At 35.4% G+C, this 22,376-nt stretch overlaps 2 protein-coding genes across 3 annotated transcripts in view; one reads left to right on the plus strand and one right to left on the minus strand.

The window, feature by feature from the left end:
• LOC128210274 (RCC1 domain-containing protein 1-like) overlaps positions 1–22,376 on the minus strand; it is a 37,387-nt gene that overhangs the window by 9,477 nt on the left and 5,534 nt on the right. The gene's annotated exons all lie outside the window — the stretch shown is intronic.
• Positions 4–19,231, plus strand: LOC128210272 (uncharacterized). Its single transcript, XM_052914495.1, has 6 exons — positions 4–127; positions 2,768–2,885; positions 3,947–5,152; positions 5,854–5,916; positions 7,505–7,624; positions 8,241–19,231. The coding sequence occupies exons 2-6, from the start codon at positions 2,771–2,773 to the stop codon at positions 9,695–9,697; spliced, it is 2,961 nt and encodes a 986-aa protein (XP_052770455.1). The 5' UTR covers positions 4–127; positions 2,768–2,770; the 3' UTR covers positions 9,698–19,231.

Consider the following 22,376-nt stretch of genomic DNA (forward strand, 5'->3'; position numbering starts at 1 on the left):
CTGGGTCCCGGACACCGAAAAATGAACAACTCAGCTCAAAATACTCTTCAATTTGAAGGAATTCGCTGACCCAGATTTTAAGATTTTCAAGACATTTGCAAATTATAAAGATTTTCACCTACTTCATGTAAGATATACAGCATAAATTATTTATATTGTTAGGTCAAATCAATTCACCTGTTGCCGTTACAAACTGTTGCATTGTAACTGAATGTTAGCCATTAAAATTGGTTTATCCGAATTTCGGATACAAAAAAAGACATTTTATTACAAAAAAAAACAACCAGAAATTATTTCGGATTTGAAGGTGTTCATTGTATTTGTTTTAAAAAGAGGGTTGCATTTTTGAATTTTTAGTAATGCTTTTGCAACATAAAATGAATGATGGAGTTGTAGATTAATGACAGTTAAAGTGAAGTTGTTCCACATTTCAGTGGCAAGATGATTTATCATTAAGCGATTTATAAGACCACTTAATTAATGTACTAAATATTCTTGTAATTTCCACTGACACTGATATCTAGTGTTTCACACCCCCAACACCATATATGAGAAGAAACTTCCACTTGTGTTCTGAACTCTGTTAGAAAAAAGTTATGTTAAAACTGTGTGGAATATACTCAATGTATCATCTATCGGTGTATACCGTCTATCGATGTAATCCGAAACATGCCGAATAACGATCACGTGAACGGGTACCTGCACTTCGGATTGTTTATATTCATTCGAGAGAACTGTCAGCTACAAACATTTGAAGACCATGTCGTTTCTACGCGTAAGAATTCCCCAGAAATTAAAACATATACGTAATTACATTGTTTTTCTTTATTCTAATTCAACTTTCTGAATGTAAGCCATTGCTATTGATAGAATCTCGCAAAACCCAGATCGGATTTTCCCGATTTCATCTATTTATATAGCTGATGACGTCACTGACAGGTGCTTCTTAGCAATGTGCATATTCGCGGTCACGTTACCTCCATGTTTGGTATTGTTATCTACTGAAAATGTCATATACACCGATTGATTGTACATACGTCACAAAACAAAATGGCCGACACCTATGTCAACAAATAGGTCAGGTGTCGGACATATACTATAGAAATACTTTTTATGGCCACATAATTTGAAAGATAATTAAATCCTCAACATATATGTATTAAAAAGTATACATTTATATGAACTTTGATTTGACAGTAAGCAACGGAAGTCTTAGTACACCGATAGATGATACACACAGGCTATTTAATATCACTGTCATGTGTTATGAAAAGAAAAAACATATAACACCCTATTAGTCAATTTAGAAATGGTGTAATTTACCCTTAAGGATGGAGCACCTTGTAGCGCTATAAAGTTTTTCACTTTATGAAACACTGCCAGGATTCGAATTTAACTTTGAGGAGCACTCGCAAAATTTTGCGAGTGTTTTTTGAGACAACTCGCAAAGTGAAAAATCAACTTGCAATTTTATTATTTTCTTTATTCCCTTATAATATTGTCTAATTAAAGTAGATAATTACACCTAAGACATATTATGAATATAAAAAAGTATCAATCTTGAGTGACTCGACTACTAGAACTTGTTGATGGCTTAAATTCTTTTTGTGGGGTACAGATGACTCATCGGATGCTGGCCGCTTCTTGATAACAAAGCTGTCCAATAATTTGACATTGTTAACTTTGAGGGGGGTATATTTACCCTCGCCATCGGGTAATACCCATTCGGCGAGCACCCTACAGATTTCATTAACTGATTAAGTCTATAAGTATTAAAAACAATAACATTATAAATTTAGAATAGATAGAAGCAATAGTAAATGTAGCATGGATGCTTTGACTATAAAATATATCAAAGTCCATTCACTTTGACAGTAAGTTGAGCAGATATATTCAAAGGTTGATGGGGTTTACATATAGTGCGTGAAAGCGCTAAATTTAGCCAATGATTGAGCTAGGTGATTACTTCATCTGTATTCACTTTGTATTGTGCACGCCTCGGAGCATCCCAGAAAGATTTGAGATAAAACTCGGCCTTTTCCGTATTTGTTCTATTTTTGAAAACTTACTTGAGCGTGACTCGGTACTGTCTTCTCTTTACTGGTAGTGTAAACATGCCACTTATAGGTTGTTTACACATGACTACGAATCAAAGTTAAGTTCAAGTTTATTCTACTTTCCTTTTAACATTTTGTGGTCTAGAAAAAGCCACTCGCAGAATTCTGCGAGCTTGAATAAAAGTCACTCGCTGTTTGCAAATGTCCCTCGCATTTTGCGAGTATGCAAGTCTAAATTCGAACCCTGACTGCATAATGTACCGTTGCACAAGAGTTTGTTACATATTGTAACTAATAGTTTGTCAGAAAAACTGAATAAGCATCTCACCCATGGGCCCATGATTACGAATGTAATAATACAAAATAAAACATAAATATATATGTGAATAGTTGTTCAATATCAAATAGATATAGAATTCCACAAATTTAAAAATTGCATCAGCAAAACACTGCTAGAAGGATGCAGACCACTGACAATTTGTCCCTTATGCAATAAAATAATAATGAAAAGTGCACCTCTTGGATGAAATGGGACAGTGTATAATAAAAAAGCCATAATACACTCAGTAAAATAGCTTTAAGTAAAATATAAATCATGCTCTTATTTTCCCAATTTGGAGATTGATCACACTTAATATCCTCCGAATGCAGAAGGCACAGGCTTTTTTTTTTTTAAGTCAACGATTAATATATATCCCCATTACCCGCAGGTCATGTGTGAAGCGATGGAGTCGGTGGAGATGGAATGTGACCAAGACAGCGGCCAAGACATCACATCGAGCCAGCCTGCCCAGCCATCACAATCCTCCCAGCAACATACACAATCAGGTATATCACGCCTCTAACATAAATGACGCAACGCCATTGATCCAGAGCTGGTCACACGGTGACCCCATATTTTTCAATATTGGGTCACTAATCTTAATATCTAAAATGGTGTCTACTTTGTGTCAACGTGTTATTTGACAAAGGAAATGTACTCTTTACAATGTTTTATAAATTTACATTGCTGTGACCTATTTTGTGATTTGACGTCTCTTGTTTAATGTAAACATCCTCTTGTCGTCTGGAGATAAAGTGGCATTCACATTATGGGGTTAATAGAAAATATTGTGATATTATTGGCTTCTTTATCAATGTTAACAGGTTGTCAACGTGAAATATACGTTATGGGGTTAGTAGATGACCCGATATGGGATATACAGGGCGCGGGAAACCATATTCCTTATGTGGTTTCCTTTGCCCCATATATCCCATATCGGGTCACCTACTTACCCCGTAACTTGTAATGATTTTATTTTACTCTATAAATCTGGGTCACTAGTCATAAAATATTCTTAGTCATTTCCTAAGTTAAGTATCTCATTGTTCATATGACATTATAAACTAATAATTTCTGGAATACTTTATTTTCATTGAATAAATAGGAAATACACCCTTTAATGTAAAGAACACTTATTCTTTTATTTTATTTTGACAAAGACATTTTTAGGAAATCAACTTAAGTTTGGAAATGACTCAAGCACGTCAATCTGTCTCAGTCATATTTATACATGTCTAAGCACCGTTAATAAATCTGAGCTCATAGGACCAAAATAAAAATTTGGATTAAATAACAGTATTTCGGATTAACAATTATTAGAAAATGTGTTAAACTCGGACTTTTGACTAATCGTATTCATGGACCCAGGCTTTAAAGATATTTTAGACTGGTAAACTGTAAGATACCTTAGCTTTCTGCCCTATATTTTTTTTAACAAAGATAAGAGAAAATCACACTTTGGGTTAGTATGTAAATTGTTTGTTTAGCCTTTAAAGAGACATTTTAGACTATTTTTATGGAATCAATTAGTAAGTTCATTGGTTAAAATGATGTTTTGACTCTGTAGGAGTGACGTCAGATGGAGTAAGCAGCAACTCTGACCTTTGTCGGTCTGCGGAGTCCTCCAGCGTCGACCAGTCGTGCGACTGTAGCAGCTCAATCTGTCCACCTGTCTCCATCTCCCAACAGCGGTCAGCTGTGAAAAGTCAACAGGCTTTTGGGCAGAACGAGTGTGACGCATCTGGGAGATACGAACAGATATCTCAGCCTGACAATTCAGGAAATGCTTCTGACTCCGACACAGAAATTGTTGTGGACAGTCCAAGTGTCGCGGATAATGCCGCATCAAGAGTTGTGTCTTCTAATGGGGATAATGTTGATGTCAGAGATGAAGAGGATGGTAAATGTAGTAATTCTACGGCTGATTTGTACATGCCACCTCGCGGGATGTCAAGGTCGATGACCCCAAGTCCTCCCTACATCAGATTAGCAACACCCAGTACGCCAGGGACCCCTAGGTTGAGGTCAGGGTCAGTTAGTGGTACTACTTTTGCACCGGTGTCACCCAAACCATCTGCTCGGAACACCCCCATGGAGAGGCAGAGAGCCGGCAGTATGGGAGAAATAGAAATGCGAGAACGAATGCAGGGAATGGTCCGCATAAATGAAAGTTTGGATATCTTACAGTTGCCACGTCCTCGAAACCCAGGGGGAATTCTTCCCCAAAATGGCCATGACAGTATGGATAGCTCAAACGAGGCCCTCAATCTTATCATGGACTTCAAATTATCAAAAGATAAAACTGACAATCATTTACTTGGTACAATGAATTCATTCGGCACTTTTAGGTCTGTTGAACCAGTGTCCAGAGTCTCTTCAAGCTCTAAGCATTCAAATACCAGTTACTTGATTAGTAATATAATAAGATCAACTCCCAACAAACTCAAAACTTCCACAGTATCAACTCTAAGCATCAATTCCCTACGACGTAATGGCTGCTCCATTAACGAGGCGATTGAACGCCCAAAACCAAGCAGTATCATTGACAGTGAGGGAGTGGCTAAGAAGATCGCACGTCTGGACAGTGGGGGGTTTATGTCTACCAGTACATTAGATTCAGTGTGGAGAGCTCCGAGCAGGGAAAGGTCACGAACCCTACTGCCCGGAGTTCGTATGCTAGGGGACAAAACTCCGCCCGAAAGACCCAAGCCACCAAGAAGAACGGTGCTCTCACCTGCTGACAATGGACATCTTGATCTCACCATCTCCTCAAGTATGTTCTCTGTGTATTTAGTTTTGACTACTACAACTGTATAAACATGAAATACCTCTTCATAACATATATATGCTAATTAATATAAAACGACTGGGGAGAAACAATGCTGGATGGGAAAAACTATTCCAAGGAAATTCGGCATTCAAACACTAACATTTTTATGTGTGACTTTCTGTATGAACATTATATTATTGGTACATGCTTTATTATCTTTTCTTGTTTTGAATATAATATTTCTCAACTTGTTTTTCACTAAGGAACTAGAATTTTAGCTAAGGAGTTATAAGAAAGGGTGCTGCACCCTGTTCTTTTTTGGTAGCACTGTTCCACCCTCAAAGACACCACCATGTGCACCCTCCTAACTCCATAAAATTAAGTGCTTGAGACTGTCAAATTTTTCCGATCGTTTCAGACCTTTATTTATAATGTGACTATTAATACATACCCATTTTACATATAAGGCAGTTGAAACTTCTATGATTTTAATTGAAAACAATTCCTAACGTTTTCTGTCAAATTCATAATGTTCAAATTATTCACTACCCAATTCAATATGCCTTTTCCTCCCTTAGCGACCTGTCCATCCTTTAAAGCACCATGTTCTTTTGAAATCCTGACTAAATCCCACATTATGTATTAATGCTCTACATGAGTTCCAAACCACAACTCCTAATACTTATATTAATGTATATTTCAAGGTATGCGGCGCCACTCTAGTCCCTCTCATTCTCAAAGTTTAGCGAAGGAACTCCTTCCCTCGGGTGAGTACTGAATGTCAGTCAATGAGTGTTCAAAAAGTTTCATCTTTTTGCTCATCTGTTTTTTAAAGACATATAGAAAAAGTATCAATTATATAATAGCCTTGGAGTTATTGTCTCTCAGCATCATGCAAAAACTTTAATCATGGCCATAACTTAAAAAATGTTTAAAGCTGTACTGTCACAGATTGACAGTTTTGACTTTCCTTTAATGAATGACTCAGAATCGGCTGATTCTGACACCAAAACCTTCCACGAAGTCATATTAGATAACTTAATAACAGATCTCAATTGTTTGGAAAAATGGCGAAATACTCAGATTTGGTAAAGAGTTAGTAACGCGTTTAGCCATAAAATATCAATTTTGAGCGTAAATATGAAAAATTTAGGTCTGATCTTTTGTCAGCAGTCGTATAACACTGGTTTTCAGACATATACTCCAATACAGACATTGGCTCATTTCAAAATAAAAAAGTTGTCGAAACGGTTAATCTGTGAGAGTGCAGTTTTAAGGTATTTAGATGAAACTTGGTATACATGTTGCCCGAGACAATATGCCAGGTAAAGGAAGGCCCATAACTCTGTTTTTATTACTTATCATGTCATGCCCCTTGTTTTAATGGGAAAAAAAGGGTTTTAGACTGTTTGTGAATAATTACTTTTCCTTAATACCAAGTAATAAAGCTAAGTATTATCAGTTTTCCATGGTTAAAAGGCTGATGTATCCGTATCAACATAACTCTCAGTGTTAATTGTGTTACTAAACCTCATACACTAAACCTCAGTATGAATGTTCTGTGTTTTAGGGAAGGTTTATGAAGGTCATGTGGAGATGTGTCTGCACCTACTCTGTTACCAATTTTGACTTCGTAACACACCTCAATATTAATGTTTTTTTACTTGAAGGTGATGTCGAGATGTCTACACACCAACATCAATCCTGGTGGTAATTGTGTAACTACACCAATATATAAATTTTTTCCATTGTAGCAGTGAGTTTTGATGTAGACGAGATGTGTTTGCACCTCTACCACTACCGATGTCAACATAATATGAATACCTCAATATAAATGATTTCTTAGTTTTATTAGTTTTATTGGAGGTTTATGAAGCTGATGTTGAGATGATTCTGCACTTACACCACTACCGGCCTTCACTTCGTAACTGTTATTCAATATAAATGTTCTGTGTATAAAGGCCTAGTTTAAGCCTTTTACAATAATAAGTGACCCCCCCCCCCCCCCCCCAAACCGTGTATTAGTACACAACCTCTGTTAATTGATCTTAATCTTATTGCATATTGGCTTATCAGATCTCCAATCTGAGTATCCTGCTGTGCATTTTTCGATGCTTTATTATAAAAATTGACCCTGAATGGCCCTGAGCAAATGAACCAATACACAGGAAATTGGCCCCTTCTGTGACACCAGTGCGATTAGCAGGAGATGCACAGCAGGGGATTATCATGCCAAACATTCCTTAAACTAGGCCTTTAATGTATTTCATCATTTGGTAAGAGGGTTTTGAAGGTAGTGTCAAGATGTGTCACCATTACCGATCTTCACTTTGTAACTGTTGTTCTGTGTTTTAGGTGAGGATTATGACGGGGATGTCGAGATGTGTCCGCATCTTCATCACTACCGATGTCGACTGTGTAACTACGCCACTGGTAGCTATAACCTTCTACAGATGCATTCTACCAAACATTCAGGTAACCGAATGAAATTTCTCATCATTCAACAAGCTGCAGATTGATTGAATTTTTTTTGGTGTAATATTTCAAGGTTGTGTGAATGGATCATGTTTTGCTTGTAAAATCCAGCCCAATATTAATTTACTGATATTTGATGTTGGTTGAAAAATGGTCTTCGAAATTATAAGATTTACTGTAAATATGTTTTTCTCATAAAAGGGACAAGACATTCGATGGCCCCCTAAATCGGCAAATACAGTATTTCCTCAAAACAAGACTAGAAGCAATAAGAGCTAGTATTAGGTCAATAATACATCATTTTACATGATTAAAAGAATATTTTGAGTTTATCCGTTTAGAAATAGGGCTTAATGTTTTCCCAGATTATAGTATGTTTATTTTTTATGTGAAAGTCACGTGATAAATACAGATAAATATACTGACGCTTTCGTTAAATTCACTGGGATTTACATGATAGACAAACCCAGTAAGTTTAAACAGGGAAACGATGATGAAGAAGTTTCACTATTGTTGGAGCACCTTTCACATTTAAAACCCAAACATACTAGAAGTGCTGGGCGAATTCAAATTGTAAATTAAAAATAGTTTATATCTGTTGCTCCCTTTTTTACAGGTGGAAGCCGGACGTTTCGCTGTTCAGTGTGTGACTTTACATCTTACGAAAAGGGGAGTTTTCGGCGTCATCGTCGACTGCACCACAAGACATCGCCAGTGAACCTTCTCCGTTGCGTCAAGTGTCAGTTTGTTACACCATTATCAAGGAAACTGCGCGACCACTATCAGCAAGCTCATCCTGATCTCCCAGCATCTACGTTACTTCCCGGGCTTACGTCGGGAGGCGGAACCATTTCTCCCACTCCACTCTCAAGCAATCACACGCTGCCTCTCGATACGACTGGAAACAATACGTATCCAGCTCACTTCTATGACAATTCTCTTCTCTTACACAGATCTGATAGACTTACTGAAAGTTTCCCATACTCTATGACGAATCGACATCCTGTCGATATGCCATTTGATCAATACAATGTGCCATATGAGAGTTTCCGTGACCGACAGGGTGATGCTTTATCGTCCAGTTATTTGCGTTCACTCGCACCTTCAGGTTTTCGCTCATCTCAACAGGCAGCTACAAGCACGGTAACCTCGTCGAGCTACTACATCCCTTCTGGAGTCGGAGGGTCGCATATTCAGGACATTCATACATGTTCAAATCACGGAACATGTGATCAATCTTGTTCAAATCTTCACACTGGAGTGAAAATCAAAATCGAAAATGATTTCGATATTTCTTCTAGTGTTTCTGGCTGTGCATTAAATGCAAGTGGTGTTACGCATAATCATAATGATCAAAGAACAATTTCTCAGGCTGAAGCCATTTGTGACAACCCACGCCCCCAAGCAAGAGGATCGCATACATCCACTTTTACAAATGGCAATTCTACGCCCAGGGAAGATGGTGCAAACAGATCAGCTACTGTTGATCACCCGACTGATCTCACAAGCCCGAATAGACGCAGAAACAACTTCGCACTTAGTGCTACTAGCCACCAGCTGCCATACAGGATTAACGTTGAAAATATCGATCTCGATACCAGTCATGACTCTTCGTCAGTCAGCGGCAATCTTAACATTTCATCCGTGAGTGACACTGTCGTCAAATCTGACTCCACAGCAAGGGGTGTGCAATGTGTTCTGCCGCTGATCAAAACCGAAATCGACCTTGATGGTGACTACTATGACTTCTACAGTCGACCTCGGTTTGCCGGCATAGATCAAGCTATTCAGTGCAATCTCCCAGTTTCTGGTCAAAGGTCGCAATCTCAAGGGTCAGGAAGACTGGGCTATCGGTCGCAATCTGCGAGCGAGAGCGACCAAAGTGAACAACAGTCTTGCTGTTCAGAGTCTCGTTGCGAGCACTGTGGGATAGTTTTTGATGACGAAGTGATTTTCTCAATTCATCTCGGCTGTCATAGCCACACGGACCCCTTCCGGTGCAATGTCTGTGGCAAACAGTGTGGAAACAAATATGGTTTCTACTCTCACATAATGCGAGGACATCATATCTGAATGGCTTACAGAGCATTTGAACAGAGACAAGCAGTAATACGTTAATTCAAAGGTCTTGTGTATTTTTCCACCATTTTGGGAATAATGGTTGGGCCTTACAAATTGGGAAAATATGACATTATGACCTGAATTTGCCTCTAGAAAACTGAACAAGAATGCTTTAAAAAGAAAAATTCAAAAGATAAGAGATTTTTATTGAGATAGTTGTTATAAGAAAACATCAACTTTTCCATGTATACATAAACTGTTTGGGGTAGTAAAAATAATTATATAAAATAGTGGTTTATTTTTGTCAAAACAACATAGGGAATTTTATATTCACAATTGGAAAAACAGTTTGTGTTTTAGCAATGGGAATTAGGGCTGAATTTCAGCCGAGAATCTTTTGAGATAAAACACACAGTACCGGTACTTCTTGGTGATTTTTTTTTTCTTTTTGATGTAAACTTAAGTGGGATGATTCCAAAATCTACTAATTTTATAATTTCAATTATTATTAACTTGATGACCAGTTTCTTCCTGTTGCTGTTCAAATATTGAATATGCTCATGTATTTTTTACACTTGTATATCATTTTTCATTGCTTATGTTTGTACCTTTTAAATGTTAAATTTATAGGTAATTTAAAAAAAACAATCTGTAATGACATTGGTTGAAATTTGCGTAAACCCGGAAGCCCACGTTTGGAAAAATACTTTGTGGGCTTTCTACACTTCTGGATTTTTTATAGCTGGGCTTGTTAAAAAAATTGATGCCAAGCATTAGTGCAAGGGTTCAAGCTTGTTCATCAAATAGTGTTTATCGTTATGACTGTAATGATACCCTTGTTAAGCCATTTCATAACAATCCAGGGCCCCATTTCAATAAGATATCTTATTTGTAAACCTAAAGCAGATTAAGAAGTCTCCATTCTCATTCATCCGGCCCCAATTTCTCGAAACTTCTTAAGTCCCTTATAACAGGATTAAGCTAAGCTCACTATTTTTCTCTTTTAATAATTTGCGTGATATTTACTTATTTAAGGGTTTTTATGCTTTAGACATAATCTTTATAATAATCGCAATAAACCATTTTTCATTAATCAAAATCCAATTAATGTATGTCCCTTTGGCTATTAAATTGAAATAAGCTACTTAAGCCTGTTAAGCTTTAGAAGTTTCGAGAAATTAAAATAAAATACATACTAATAATGGATTTTAATAAATGAAAAATGGTTTCTTCTAATTAGCAAACATATTTTTCTTATATAAATTATAAAAACTCTTAAAGAAGTAAATATAACGCATATTATAGAACAACAAAAATAGTGAGTTTAGCTTAATCCTGTTATAAGGGATTTATGAAGTTTCGAGAAATTGGGGCCTGACGTTTGATTCCAAAACCGTATGAAATTCTTTAAAATGCCCCTTTACTACTTCAGGCATGAATCCCTCATACTCAAACAGATCTACCCCCCCCCCCCCCCACTGAACCCCCACCCCTCTGGCTTTTTCAGGATTTACAAATATCAGCTATGAAAACCCCACCAGCCTTATAAAATTGTGCAAAGTTAGTGAAATGGTTGAAAAGTAGTTGATACAAATATTAATATATACTGGTAAATTTAAATTTTACTTCCTTTTTTAATTGTTATAAAAGAATTCTTTGCTTAATTAATCATATCTGTATTGTCCATAATGGCATATCTTTCGGAAAATGTATTGAATTCATTCACAAAGCTAATGTTAATCATTATCAGTTTCACAAAATGTTAATATCATCTTACGTCATCAGTGTAAAACTATTTAAAAAAAATTTGCAATATTTAACTTCCTCGTTTTGTATAACAAAACCTGGTAAATTAAAATATTCAAACGTCATTGCACATTGTATCTTCACCAAAGCTAATAGTCATTCATTCTTCATTCATTCCATACATTTATTGCATAAAACAAACATGTCTAGTAAAGCTTAATGTTGACATGCAGTCATAAATTCGTCAGATAAATCAAATCAATTGTAAAACATGAATGAAGAACGTATGATGTCAACAGATATTTACACTGTCTAACAAACCAGATACATGGGCTACAATTTAAAAATATTTCATTCGGTCTTATCCGACCCACATTATATGATTTGGGTAGATGGGTAGTTTTATTTTACTTTTCCTGGCCAAAGGCCAGAAGAGCTTATGCAATGGCACTGTGTTTGTTGTCTGTGTGTCTGAAAACAATTGCTTGTGGACGTGATGTGGTCTTCAGTTTTTATTGTATCTCAATTAAATTAATGTAGTAGTTAAATATCCCTGAGAGCTTGGTTTGTTTCTTAAACCAGTCAGATCTGCCCATGCATGACTGGATTATGGCCCTTGAAATGCTGTAGCCGTTGCAAAAGTATACTCTAAGGGAGACAACTTGTACAGAGAGTTGTGTATTACATGTATTGTAGTGTTACTCTCCCTTTGCAAAACCATGGATTACTGGTTGCTTCCCTTTGAATGTGGGTTCAGTACATTGCCTATTACCAGTATGAACATGCTTCAGATAAAAAAATACCAAAGAGTCAGTAGAGCATAGGCCCTCATTGACCTCTTGTTTTTACTTCATATCCCTTAATTCCGTAATGAAAAACATGAACACCAAAAAGGGTTAAAAGACATTCAGCTGATGGGATATTTTATGTAAGTCTGTCAGAAAAGGCCACACATGCTTTTAATTGGGGCCTGGATGAATGATCATATATTTAAGAAATGTTTGGTTAAGGAAGGAACTAGATTATTTAGCTGTACAGATATCTGAGTTTGATCATACATAAGTGTTTACTTATATGTTTTTATTTCCCAGTGAGTTTCAAAGACATATCTTTGTTCAAATTTATTGTACCAGATGTTAAAACATTGTTTACTCTTGTTATTGTGTATCATTGTTTTTTTCTTTAAGTCTTGTGTTTTTGCTTGTTTTAATCTGCTGATAAGATATGGATCTGCAGCCATATGTTAAAGTGCTTTTTTACTCTTTGGGAAAGGAAGCTACATTATATTACCTGGAGCTATGATTACGAACCGTCTCAAGTCCAAGTCTAGACGCAGACTCAGAAAAGCACTTTTATTTAAATTAAGAAAAGAAATCACATTTATTCCATTTCTTTTACCAAATAAATCTAAATAATTTTACAATTTTAAATAGTTATAAAATTCAGCACATTTCATCATTAATATTCAACCAGATGGGAAGCTTCAATGAAATGAAGATTTTCAGTTTTGGCACTTGAGTCTGAACTCAGACGTGAGACTGTTAGTTACCATTGCCCCTGGTTTATTTTTCATTGAACAGGAAAGCATTTATTGCGTAAAAGTGTGAAATTGTGTATGTAACTTGTACAAATATTATTGTAGCCACAGACAGTACACATTCCCTTACAGTGGAGTGTTATTGTGTAATGAGAGTGTTAGACCATGTATAAATACTAGGCTTTAAGCCAGGCTTTAAAAAGGGCAGGGTTCTGCAGAAAAGGGACAGAGTGCTTAAGGAGAAAAGGGTAGTATAGTATATATATATATATATGTATAGTACATAGTATTGGGCTATTAGGACCTTAAATATTATTAATTTGATAGAAAATACTAGGAATAATGTTTATTTTCAGTAATATTACTTTTCAACTGTCAAATTTATATGTAAAATTTGAATATATATATAATCATTTAATCTAAAGAACAGAAATATTTGATCTTCTTATGCAATGATTCTATGAGGGCAGAAGAGTGCACATTCTTGTCTCTATGATGGCAAAAGGGTGTTACCAAAAAGGAACAAACCACAGTACCCATCCTTAACTTTTGAGCTCAAACCCCAAAATAGATTTATGAATGTGATTTTGGCTTGTAATTGTATCTTTAAAAGAAAGAAATATGAAGCTGTAATTTTGCGCTATCAAATTTGTTGGGAAATATGATATTTGAAAAATTGCATGATGCATTCAAAAGGAAAAATACCCAAGTCTGGAAAACGCTTAAATTATATCATGCATATATATATATATAGAAATGGAGCATAATAAACTGTTTATGTCTGCATTATTTTTTTGGCAAAATGGTTGTTTTTGTATTAGCTTTTGTTACATTTTTTTCTGTGATATTCAGATAGATCTGTTATTTGTTTGTTTCGCTTTGCATCTGACAATTGTCTTGTTTGTTTTTTTTGCATTTCGAAAGATTTATCTGTTTATTTTTTGTATCCTGTTCATTTTCGAGTATAATGTTAATTGCTACTTGAAGTTAAGGAAATTCAGAGTTTGGGCTATCCTATAACCACATGTATGGTATCATACGATCGCTTTTTCAACTTCATATTTCAGAGAAGTTAGAATGTATATTTCAAAACATAGAGATTATAATAAGTCAGCTTATGTGAACTTTTCAGTTTGATTTGCCATACTCATAAAATGTGTAACTGAATTTTTTAATCTTACAATATTGTTTTTACGCTAGTTAGTAAGATTGGCGCAAAGGGCATAGAATTATACAATGAAAAGTAGTATTTTCAATTCCCCCAATAAAAAAATGTGGTACATGTATGGTTTTAAAATGTAAGAAATCATTTGAAACGATCAAGTATTACGATATCATGTAATTTGGGTTTACTAATTATCCCATTTTCAATTTATCGGTATACCATGCAGTTTACAAGTTTAAAATGTATGCCTTGACTGTGTTTAAAACTGTCGCATGTTGCAGAATAAATATTTTGTGGAATAGTTTATTGATGGCCTCACATGCGATCAAAATGCAGAAGCTACAAAATCCAAAGTTTTTCAGTATTGTCGCTGGCAACGTGTGTACCAAGTTTCATTGAACGAAGGGCTTGGAATTAAACAAAGAAAAATATACCAGTATTTTCAATTCCCCCTATTAAAACATGTATGGTTTTAAAATGTAAAAAATCATTTGAAACAAACAGGTATTACTATATCATGTAATGCGTGTTACGTTATAAATACTTCGTGGAAAAGCTTATTGATGGCCTGGTCACATCAAAACGCAGTAGCTACAAAATCCAAAGTTTTCAGTAGCAACATTTTTTGTATTTCTTGGTATTTTGATCACACATTGTTTGTTTACAAAATGCCGAAGTTACAAATTCTGAAGTTTGGCATTTCTATTTTTCTGTAAGATGTCTAGTCATTATGTTTGACATTTTGATCACATGATTCATCACCATTTCCTCATTGGATGATTTATTCTGCAATTTGCTACTATATACCGCTCGCCTTTATGATTTAAAAGATGTAAAAATTCCGAAATCTGAAAAAATGCAGCTTCGGCATTTTGACATGCGGCCATCATTATGTTTGCAGAGCATTTCACATTCTACTCCACATATAGAAAGCTTTTTGTATATAATCAGCAAAGAACCTTGTTCAATACTTTTTTATCTTATTTTAAAGCTGCACTCTCACAGATAGACCATTTTAAAAACTTTTTTTTATTTTTTTGTCTTGGAAAGTTCAAGTTTTCGCAGTAAGATCTGCAAACCAATGATATAAGATTGCTGACAAAAAATCAGGTCGTAGATTTTCATATTTCCGTTTGAAAATTAATGTTTTATGACTTAAAAAGTGATCAATTTTTTAACTTAAATATAAAAATCAGCAATCTGATTTTTTGGGCAGCAGTCTTATATCACCGGTTTCCATGGCTTTTCGCAAAAATTGGCTTGTTCCAAAAAAAAAAAGGTTGTTAAAATGTTCAATCTGTGAGAGTGCAGCTTTAATTTCACGTTTATCCCTCGAAATGAAAGAAAATCCATTCTCAGTCTGCAATCATTTATGTCTTAAAATTCTTGATGTAAAAAGCTTGAGACATTTGAAACCACCAAAAAATCATGAAATGTGAATACCTGTTGTTTCAGATACGTAACATCAAATTTGAGGATAGCCCACTTTTTCTTGGAAAAGAGGGTGGAAGATTTAAAGCAAATAAAGATAAAGATTTTAAAATGAAAAAGAATGTACAGAGGGTTACTATTTTGTGTTTATTTGCACATTACTAAGCTCTTAAGAAGTTAAGTTGGTAAAGGCTGGGAGCAGCCCACAAAATACAATTTGATTGTTTAATAAGGCATAAACTATTGCCACCTTTGCAAGTGTTTGCTCAAGCCAGTACATTCATGTATGTTCAAACTACTAAATAACCAATGTACTGAAATCATTTAATGATGTTTTCATCAGAAGCCATTTGAATAATTAAATCGTGATTCTTTCATCGATCCGATTGGTGCCAACACTGAGTATATTTCCGATTCAAACAATAACTTGTGATTAATAATTTTGAATTGGGATATATATGTATCAAAAGAACTTGGCACTTATGTCAACAGTATGGGGCATCATTTTTAAGCTTGTCAATGTTAAAAAAAAAATGTCTGGATATTTTGAAATAGCCTTGGGTGTCGTAATTGGCGTCTTCAGCGTGGAAAACTTGGCCATAACTCAAAACTAATTTGAGATCTTTCAATGAAACTTGGTACACATGTTGCCAGTGACCATACGCACATGTACAGCAAGGCTTTAATGATTAATAGATTATGACCGTTGCTTGACTAGAAAACAGAATATAAGAGTGTGGGTGCTGGCTACGCCGCGCTCTTTTTAATACAAGTACTGTTCGGTCTAAGGAGGTCCATAGCTCAAACTTCAAGGCCACATTAAAAGTTTAAGCTTCATTCACTATGTAATCATTCATGGCTCAGCTTATACTCTGCTTTAAATGATGAAAGAAAAAAATCATTCTATTTTAAAATCATTTGTAAAGTTATGTTAACATACTTATAGTTCTGCTTTCTGTTCATATTGTATCAATTCATAAACTTACGTTATTGTATTGTGTTTTAATCATATTGTTATCTTTTTTTAAATATCGCCTATCTCCTTAGGGGGTATATTGTTGAAAGGATTGTTTCATGACATTATCTTGATTTTGTAATCATTTGTTGATCTCAGCAAGGCAGCTTATGACCATTTGTTCACTGATAGCCTCATTAGCAATTATAATGCTTTTATCTACTGTACACAGTTGCCAAGATGTATGACTTTGTGCTATAATTATATTTAGTGTCGTGAGACCTATTATATTTAGTGGCGTGTGACCTAAATTCAAAGTAAAATCTGCATTTTTTCAATTCAGATCTTGTTATTTTTTCCAAATATTTTGCAAAACTTACCCACCTACATCCATGGAGTCGGGGATTTCCGCCTTGTTCTTCATAAAACTGGGATTTTTTTATAACTAATGAGATCATATGCTTACAATTCTCTTTTTAACCAACCATAAACTGCAGTTTTTCAAACAGAACTGCAACTGAAAAAATAGCTTATAAAATCTGATTGGGAATTTATATTCAACTTTAAGTTAAGAAAATATTTATTTTATTTGTATGTCTACTTTTTGGGGAGGGGGGTGGGAGCTTGGGGGTAACAAAATATCATCTGTGAAAATTGCCCCCCCCCCCCAAAAAAAAAACCCGTTTCAATTGCATCTTTATGACATTTTTGAATTAGTAAGTAAATTGACCTCAAAAATGATACATAATATTCTGTGGGGGGTCTACCAGCTATGTTATGCCTTCCAAAAAATAGATATACTTCCTGCACAATTTATATCTACTTAAAAGGTTGTAAACATTCATATATCCTTATATGGAAAGTTATGTCCTGATATGAAGTGACCTGGAAGTCTTTTTCACATACGGCACGCTTTATATAGTAACATATTACATCGGAGGTCCGATTGCATAGTTTACAGATTTAGACAAGACTGGTCAGTCCTAATAAGGTTTATCCTGAACGAATTAATGGAGTTGTTATAACAAGGGTCATTTCTCCTGGCAACTGTGTCTAGTTATGATGATGTTGCTATTTGACATTTTAATTATGATATAGTCATTGTTATTTCATTTCAGTGGCCATGATTACGAACAGTCACAAGTTTAAGTCTAAACTCAGACTCAGAAAAGCGTTTTTATTAAATTACAAAGAATCATCTTTAATCCATTCGTTTTAGAAAAATATATCCTTGTACGATTTCGAATAGTGATAAAATTCAGCAAATGTCATCATCAAAACTCAACTGGGAAGAAAGTAACAATGGAATGAAGATCTGCAGTTTTGTCACTTGAGTCTGAACTAAGACTTTAGACTGTTCGTAATTATAATGGCCCCATTGGCTATGATTACGAACAGTCTCAAGTCTAATTAAGTCTAGACTCAGACTCACAAAGCATTTCTATTATATTACCACGGACCTTATATATTACAAAGAATATGCTCTTTATTGCATTCCGTTTATAAAAATAAATGTGAGTACCTGTACGGATGGTTATAAAATTCAGCGAATGTCATCATAAATACTCAACTAGAAAGTGTAATGAAATAAAGATTTGCAGTGTTACCACTGAGTCAGAACTCAGACTTAATTGAGACTGTTCATAATCATGGTCCCAGGTCTAATGTGTACCATGATTTAAGGTATTCCAACCATCTTTAAGATGCCTGGTAGCTCTATGGTCTTATAAGTCTGGCAAAAGAATGAGGGAGCACTCCACAAATAGAGAACAAAATATTTATAGTACAAAAAATTGTCCAAAAGGATATTACAAATTGGACTTTTTGGCTCTGAAAGGTTGAAAATAATGGGGGCTACCAGTCGTCAAATTATAATCTGACACAGGAGTTTTTAAGTTCATGATTTATTACTGTAATCTGGATTAAGAGCTTTTACTTCAGACTTTTTTACTGTTGTAAAAATTATTTTGTTTGCTTCAGAAACTGTATGAAGTACATTGGAATGAATATAAATGCCTTTGTAAACAATTTCAAAAAGGGTCTAAGCCCCTTTACCCTGCTTTTGGCATGAATCCCTACTAAAATAGTCACCCAGCTATTTTTAGGCTTAACCATTATCAGCTGTTGGAACCTCTGATGAAAGTCAATGTGACTATAAACAGTAAATCTTACCAAATGATGAAATACATTAAAGGCCTCTAGTTTAAGGAATGTTTGGCATGACAATCCCCTACTGTGCATCTCCTGCTAATTCCAATGATGTCACAGTAGGGGCCAATTTCCTGTTTATTTCTTTATTGGCTCAGGACCATTTGGGGTCCATTTCTATAATAAAACCTCCCAAACTGCACAGCATGATACTCAGATCAGAGATCTGATAAGAGGGATCAAGGCAAGTGTAGATTAAGAACAATACACAGAGGTTGTGTACTGTACACAGAATGGGGGGGGGTGCGGGTCACTTATAGTCGGCTTAAACTAGTAAACTAGGCCTTTGACGCTTATCAACTGTTTGAACCCCTTATTACAGTCAATGTAACTATAAACAGTGAACTCTACCGATGGATGAAACACCTTAAGTTTGCTTTATCGTGCTTATTGTGATGTTATTGACATTATGCCTTAAAAAGTTCAAATATGTTTGATTTTTTTTTGTGAGAAATGTTTTATATGTAGTGTTTTTATATTTGCAAATTAAAAGGTAACAGCATTCCTGTTTTGTTTTGTCACTTACCAGTTAACAACGGGATTAACGACATTGTTGTTAACTTTTAAAGATGAAATATTTGCTGATATGCTCATATATTCAAATAAAACAAGTACGGCTGAAACAGTTGTCTCACCTCTTGTTAGGAACACTGCAAATCATAAGTGTATCTGTGAAACTTACAGAGCAATATTGATTTGTAAGTTAACAACGATGATGTTAATAATTTTGTTAACTTTAACAAAGTTCTGAACAATCGGCCCATTGTTTATTAGTTTCCTAATGAATTTGATTGTGAATTCTTCAAATATTGTGTTTTGCTTTCCGCTATTTACAGCATTTCTAACTTCCTTAAACGTGTATTTATAAGGTTAAAAATGACAACGCGGGCTTTGTGCATAAATCGGGTGATTAAGTGAAACTGGTCCAAATTAGATAAGATCTAATTTTCGCTTAGAGTATGCGTCATACCGGTATACTAATTTAGTCATAATGAATCTAGTAACATGCTTAAAATCTTAAGTTCCTAACTATCCGTATTTATCAAGCTCCTGAATAAAATAAAAATCAACTTAGTAAAAAAAGATTTTTGAACTATGAGTATTTTAAACAATCTCTATTTTCCATAAAATGTATTCATATACAATGTACCTTTACTATTTGGATCTTTTTCTTGCTTTTCAATATGTTTATACAGAGTATGAAAAGCAAGAAAAAGATCAAAATAGTAAAGGTACATTGTATATGAATAAATTTTAGTTAGTTTTCGTAAAATTAAAAAAACAACAACATTTTTTCACTATTAAAGTTAAAATTTTGAAGCAAGATGTGTTATGAAAACGGCCACAGGTCCCTTTAACATCATCTTAGCTTAGTTTCAATGTCATTTATTTTACAACGATTGTGAAGAAAGCGATATCAAATTATGCTTAGTCACTCTCGTTGGCACGATGTTGAAGAAAACGGAGTACCCGGAGAAAACCCACATGTCCTTCTTGGTGAACTCGGAAGCAGGACTTTTCAACCCCCTATCAAAACAAAGACTTTTCCACACAAAGACTTTTTAACCAAACTCACATGACCCCAACCTTTGAATCTCATTGTCTTGATTTGAAATCGTTTCCAAAAAACAAGATTGCATAATTATATTTATGATCCATATATTTTCAAGCATAGTCCGTAGTGTCCCCAAAAACGGTACGTTATAAAATGAAAACAAACTGTATAATTATAATCATGGTCCGTAATGCCTCAAATATGGACCGTAATGTCCCCAAATATGGTCCTTTTTATGTCTGGTCCGTAATGTCCATGGTCCGTAATGTCCTGACACCTTTGAATCGAACACGGTTCGCCTTGGTGAGAAGCGAGTGCGCTAACCACTGTGCCAGACGGACATCTTTGGTTATGTTTTATATACTGTTTATTATAGTCGATTATGAAACAAGCACACTTTAAAGTTACTTTATGGCCATCAGACAATGCCAGGGAGCGAATCATGGATCTCGTTGATAACATATAACGGGACTGAAGTGTCCGTAACATTTTTGACCAACCCTTTCTGCATGACAGTAAAGTGGAAATATGCCCCTTTTTTCTTGCCTGTTATTGTTTTTTCCTCAAAGAAAAAAGACCATTACACAAAACACTTAAAATATATTGACATCATGTAATGATGTTACTAACTACATTGTTCCCAGCAGGAAATTGAGAGTTAAAACTGTGGTATAAATAAAATTGTCACATGAAAGATTTATAACCTTGTTCAAAGATTATGTAAAAATTGTTAAAGTCTTCAAGTGTTCAATGCTGAATCAACACATACAGGGTTATTAAGTAACTTTCAATAAATACAAGAGCGTGTTTCACGTGCCAATCTTTGAACCCGGAAGTGGTTGTTGACAAAGCTGTTGTTCGAGGTAATGGGGGACTTCAATTAGAAGTTCGATATTTTTTACGGTTATGTTTCGCGGTTACCTGTCGAAACACCGGAACGTAAAACACTCCATTTTTTAACTTCCCGTGTTCTCCCTACTCGCTTATCGACCGTTGGGGGGGGGGGTTAACTCAGGTTTAAACAGTTGCGTCCCTTGATCGACATGTTAATGAAATCTTCATAGGTGTCGTCCATTTTCGACGTGTTGGACGGTATATGAGGACAGGTTCATGAGGACGAAAACATCTCAATGGGCATTCATTCCAACCAGCATTGAGCATAATATTCAAATGATGAAATATACGCATTTATCTTACTACTACTCATTTTCAGAATTAACAAACGTCGATTTTGACTAATAAACCTTTAACTTCACTAGATAATGCATTTATGGAAAATATTTATAACTGATAACAATTGTGTACCCGTGAGTTTAAACGCAGATAGCGCAATAATAGTAAATGATTGGTGAGTGCTAAAAGATTTACTGTGATCTACCATAGTCTAATAAGGTAGAAATACCGTGTTTTATGCTCATTTCTTTCAAATTTAACTCGGTATCCATCATAAAAACGATTGTTGCCGACATTTGTTCATCCTTTTTGGAATATTAAAACAATATTATTGATTGTGGTAAATCTTATTCGGGGGTAAAAGTGCATCTTAAACCAAACTATGTAATGCACCAGTCAATTGTAACCACGCCCCCCCCCCCCCCAGGTCCGGGGGTATACCGGGGATAGCCGGGGAAATGGGCCGTGTTTTACTTTCCAGGTGGCCCCGCAGTGTCGGGTGAATGCGGTGGTTTTGTCTTCACGCCAAATTTAGCTGGAAATTGGCATTATCTAGGGTCCCATTGGTGCGGGGGGCATTTGGCGGGGGTTTTACCAGCAGATTGTCCCCGCTGGGGGGAGACTTTGCCCGGGCTTGGCTGGACCGAAAGTCAAAGTCCCCGCTATTCCCCGGACCGGGGGGGGGGGGGGGCGTGGTTACAAATGACTGGTGCATAATCTGCCTTAAGTTTATGTTGCAATGAATCACTCCCAAATAAAAGGTTTGTTGGTTTTAAACTATGGCCCATGTTGACGCATTTAGTCTCAAGTACAAAAAAAATAAAACTGCAACTTTGTCACACGGTTTCTAGCAGGAAATTGATAGTGAAAAACTGCTGTATCAAGAAAATTATCACGTGAAAGATTTATTACCGTGTACAA

The sequence above is a fragment of the Mya arenaria genome, chromosome 12, assembly GCF_026914265.1.
Source record: "Mya arenaria isolate MELC-2E11 chromosome 12, ASM2691426v1".
Taxonomy (NCBI): Eukaryota; Metazoa; Mollusca; class Bivalvia; order Myida; family Myidae; genus Mya; species Mya arenaria.